We start from the raw sequence: 4677 nt of genomic DNA, 5'->3' as shown, positions 1-4677 counted from the left end.
GAGATGGGCATGGAGGAGGGCACTTGTGGGGATGAGCACCAGGTGTTATATGGAAACCAACTCGACAATAAACTATTTGTAAAAAAAAAAAGAAAAGAAAAGAAAAGAAATCACAGGCATTGGGAGGATGTGGAGGAAGGGGAACCCTCCCTCCACTTGGTGGGAACGTAAGTTGGTGTAGTCACAATGCCAAACTGTATGGCGGGAGGTTCCTCAAAAAAGTAAGAGTAGAACTAATCATATTATCCAGCAGTTTCACTTCTGGGTATTAATCTGAGGAATACAAACACACTAATTTGAAAAGATACAGGCACCCCCATGTTTATTATAGCATGAGTTACAACAGTCAAGATATAGAAACAACCCTAAGTGTCCATCGATTGGTGACTGGGTAAAGAAGATAAGGCATATATATACACAGTGGAGTATTAATTACTCAGTAGCCACAAAAAAAAAAAAAAAAAGGAAATCTTCCATTTGGAACAACACAGATGGGTCTAGCAGGCTTCAGACTAAGTGAAATAAGTCAGATGGAGAGAGACAGATTTCATATGATCGCACCTATAAAACAAGACAAATGAACAAACAAACCAAAAACAAACTCATAGATCCAGAGAACAGGTTGGTGGTTACCAGAGGGGAAGGGAGTTGTGGGGAGGGCTGAGTGCGTGAAGGCGGTCAAGTGCATGGTGATGGATGGTAACTAGACTTATGGTGGTGATCGCTTCATAGTGTACACAAATACCAAATTATGATGTTGTACACCTAAAATTAATACGATGTTATATGCCAGTTTTATGTCAGTAAAAACAGAAAAAAAATTGTAAATTCAGGCTGAAATGAAACATGGTCTCACAAAGGGTTTAAACAAAGTCCTATAACTTTTTACAAAAAATAATGACAAAATGATAAAATGTTGTTAAGGGAAGTAGGTATGTGTTAGAGTCTATCCTTAATGTCTGATGTTTGCCTCAGAAAGGGCAATCCCATTTTCCCCAGCCATGCTGGCAGCATTTAGGACTGTGTAGACAGACCCTGGGCCCCGATTCACAACAGTCATTTCTATTGCAAGGGTTGGCAAAGCCCTCTTAAAACAGGAGCCCACCTCTCCAGCTCTTGTACCAGGAATGCAGAGCTGTGCACTCAGGTGAGTAACTATGGAAACCACTCCCTATTGTGACTGAGGACTTTTCAAATTAAGGTGGGCAGCTTGCTCTCACAGGGAGCTCGTGAGAGCCACAGGGAGCTCTCCGTATTCATGGAACATCACAAAGAAATGAAATTGAGCACTTAAGAGCCATAAGAGGTTTCCATAATCATGGGCATCAGAAAGAAATGGAATCCTGGAGCTCGAGTTGAGTGACTTAAAACCTAACCTTTCACATCTGCTGAGTGATGACCACAAACCCAGATCTTGTTTTGAAGTGAGGCCTTGAGGACCGGACTTAACCTTGGGGTTGTGGAGAAAGCCATTAGGCTGTGGTGCTTTTCAGAGTTTAATATTTAATTGAGCTGCTTAATATCAGACTATGAGTGATAGATGTTGCTTTTGAATAGGCTTGGCTCAATCTTGGTGGATTTGCTGTTGATTTTAGAATGGGACAGACTGTTCGAAAGGTTCGAAAGGTTTAACACTAACTCGTTTTTGTATTTCTGCTTTACATGGACTTGTGAAATGAGCTATAACTGAATGAAGCATTATGAGTTTTACAACCCAAATATTTAAAGTGATTAAATATTTAAAGTGATCCCCAGCTTAAGCTCTCAAACCAGTGGCTTTAAAGCATTATCATCTTGTTTTATTTCCTTTTTCTTTTTTGTTTTTTAAAAGCACTGCCAGCGAAAGACGTAAAAGAAAAACCTGAACAACAGGCCAGGACGAAAGAGACTGACAAATTACCCAGCAGCACCGAACCTCGACAGCAACCAAGTGCCTTATTTGCTAGAGGAAATAGGAAAGCAGCCAAAAGTCCTCAAAGATCATCCACTAAAATAAAGGAGAAGAAGCATCCGTTTGCTCTTTATGGGTGGGGAGAAAAACAGACCGATACCGGAAGCCAAAAAACTCACAACGTCTGTGCGTCTGCCCCTGTGCATGAGGTGGGTTCGTGTGCCTCTGACGTCTCTGCTTGTCTGGAGGTGGGGGTTGGGCAGCGTTCCCGTCATCGGGTATCCTATCCCATGTTCACCGCAGTGCTTTGGGGTCATGGGGGATCTTAGGAGATGGCAGGTGGGCATCTGATTGGCAAACAGGACTTGGGTGTCAGCTCCCTGGAGACCGAGGGGTTGTGCTGGGAATTAGCTGGGAAGGTTTGCCAACACGGAGCCAGGTGAAGAAGTGGCTGGAGTCAGGGGTTTCCAGTTCCTGGGGGCCTGCAGGTGTGGAGGAGGAGCCCAGCCGGGGCTGGTGGCAGCCTGTGAAGGTTTGCCTTGGGCCTCGTGACAGCTTTCTGGTTCCTGTGGCTTTGACAACTGGTGCTCCTTGACTCCCTCATTATCTGTTGTTATTGGTTCTGTGGTTCTCAGCACCTACTGTAGATTCCCTTTGGCTCTTTGTGTTCAATTTGGATGATTGTGTTTTCCCCTGCTCATCCACATCTAGTGCCTTTTACTCATTGGAGCTTTAGTTGTCCTCTTTTTTTTTTTTTTATGTTTATTTTTGAGAGAGAGAGAGCACAAGCTGGGGAGAGAGAGGAAGACACAGAATCCGAAGCAGGCCCCAGGCTCTGAGCTGTCAGCACAGAGCCTGATGTGGGGCTCGAACTCACGAACCGGGAGATCACAACCTGAGCTGAAGTCGGACGCTTAACCGACTGAGCCACTGAGGCGCCCCTAACTGTCCTCTTACTTGGTTCTGAGAACATCTCTGACCAGAGGTCTTCGTGTTTGGAGCCACAAAGCAATCACTTATGTTAGCATTGACATGACTCATTCAGCCTAAAGCAAAGCATGAATGAGAAGAAGCAGAAAGTACAAAGAATTTGATTCTGATGAAACAACCACAATCATATTTTCACCGAACAGACTTCTCAACGAACCCCAGCAGATGGTGTTTTTTGGAGTGACATTTGAGACAGTGACGCTGTGGTTTAACAAAAGACTCTGGCTATTGCATGGGATTAGGTTTAACAGAGTTTAACATGTTAATGGGTCTGTTGCATGAAACGTCTTAAGGGATAAAAGTCCTTTAATGGAATACTTACCCAGGCTTAATGAAAAACATTTTCAATAATCTGTCAGAGCCAGTTTCTAGAGGCAGATTAGTCGCTTACCATTTATATCCAAAATTTAATGTACCTTAAAAGTGTTTAGTATCATGGTCGCTGACAACGGGCGAGGGAATGCTTTTCCGGAGGAGCTGTTATACCCAGGAGAACTGGATATGATGAAGCTGGGCTGACCGCTGCCCTACTTCCGGTGATGTGGGGTAGAGGGTAGTAGCTTCACTGTAAATATTCTGGAAGAATTAGTATAAGAGCCATGTAAGTGATTATACTTTTATTTTGGAAGTAATACTAATTGTTTTTTATTTTTGAGTCATTTAGATTCATGAATCAGCATTACGAGCCAAGAACAGAAGACAAGTGGAAAAAAGGAAACTGGTTGCTCAGAGGCAGCGTGCTCACTCTGTAGATGTGGAGAAAAACAGAAAGATAAAGCCTTCCCCCTCAGAGAACCCCTGGATGACAGAATATATGCGATGCTATTCTGCACGAGCTTAAAGGCCAAAACCGTTGCTTGGACAGCTTCTTCAAAAGAGTGTAAATGAGAGACAGAAGAAACCAAACAGAAGAAAAACCATTAAAGGAAAACAGACACAAGTTTAAGAAACCACCTGATTATGCAAGGTTTCTCCTAGGGAATTTCCAAAAGATTGCTCTATTTCGATGAACCCTGGTCACCTACCTCAGCAGTAGGGCGACAGTTGAAGCCATAGACACTTGGTTATTTATGAAGATAAGTCCCTAATATTTGATATTCTTATAAAGGTTTTTGTTTTAAAGCATCTTAATCTTTTCAGATACGACACCGAATGCCTTTAAATGGCTATTGATTCTTCATATTCAGTATTCTCTATCAGTTTAGCCGGAGCCTGTTTTCATCCCGTTCTGAATAACTTTCCAGAATTCCAGAGTGAGGAAGATCCTTCCAACTTGCAGCTTAAGACTCATTTTCCTTACGTATAGTTTTCTTTGTGAAAGACTAGCTCATCAAAAGTGAGTGTCAACACCAATATCGATTCCCTGTGTGGTGAAACCAGAACTTCGGTAGTTCCTGAAAAACTAAACTTCCTTGTATTTCAATTTCGGCACCACTCTATGCAGACTGTGATATTTAAGCATTAGCTGGGCGAGGGTCCTCTGTTCTCTTTAAATTGTCATCTAGGCACTTTCTATTTCTTACATATTTTAATAGATCAAATGCATTCCAATAAACAAAGTGCCAGTGTAGTGTGCTTAGAGTAGTACTGAACTTATTTTTGAAACTTTTTTTTTTTAATTATTGCAACCTTTTTTTTTTTAAAACGCATATGGGGAATTAGCTTCTTGCTGCAATCCAGCCTTTTGGCATATATGCACTGTGGATTTTTGCCTCTTCTAGAAGAGCTGGCAATGACGTTTAGAACTTACGATGTGAAATTTCATTTAATGATGTTGAGATGGTTGTGCTCACTGG

General features: G+C 42.1%; 1 protein-coding gene across 1 annotated transcript in view; it reads left to right on the top strand.

The window, feature by feature from the left end:
* The window catches only part of LOC120237819 (centriole, cilia and spindle associated protein), a 16465-nt gene extending 12009 nt beyond the window's left edge, over window positions 1-4456 (top strand). The window contains exons 2-3 of the mRNA XM_039241247.1: window positions 1832-2100; window positions 3546-4456. Of these exons, the coding sequence (XP_039097178.1) occupies window positions 1832-2100; window positions 3546-3722 (446 nt within the window). The 3' untranslated portion in view covers window positions 3723-4456. The remainder of the gene's footprint in view (window positions 1-1831; window positions 2101-3545) is intronic.
* Window positions 4457-4677: the final 221 nt, after the last annotated feature.

This window comes from Hyaena hyaena, unplaced genomic scaffold, assembly GCF_003009895.1.
Source record: "Hyaena hyaena isolate Hyena2069 unplaced genomic scaffold, ASM300989v1 scaffold_193, whole genome shotgun sequence".
NCBI classification, from domain to species: domain Eukaryota; kingdom Metazoa; phylum Chordata; class Mammalia; order Carnivora; family Hyaenidae; genus Hyaena; species Hyaena hyaena.
This window is presented reverse-complemented; position numbering and strand designations above follow the sequence as displayed.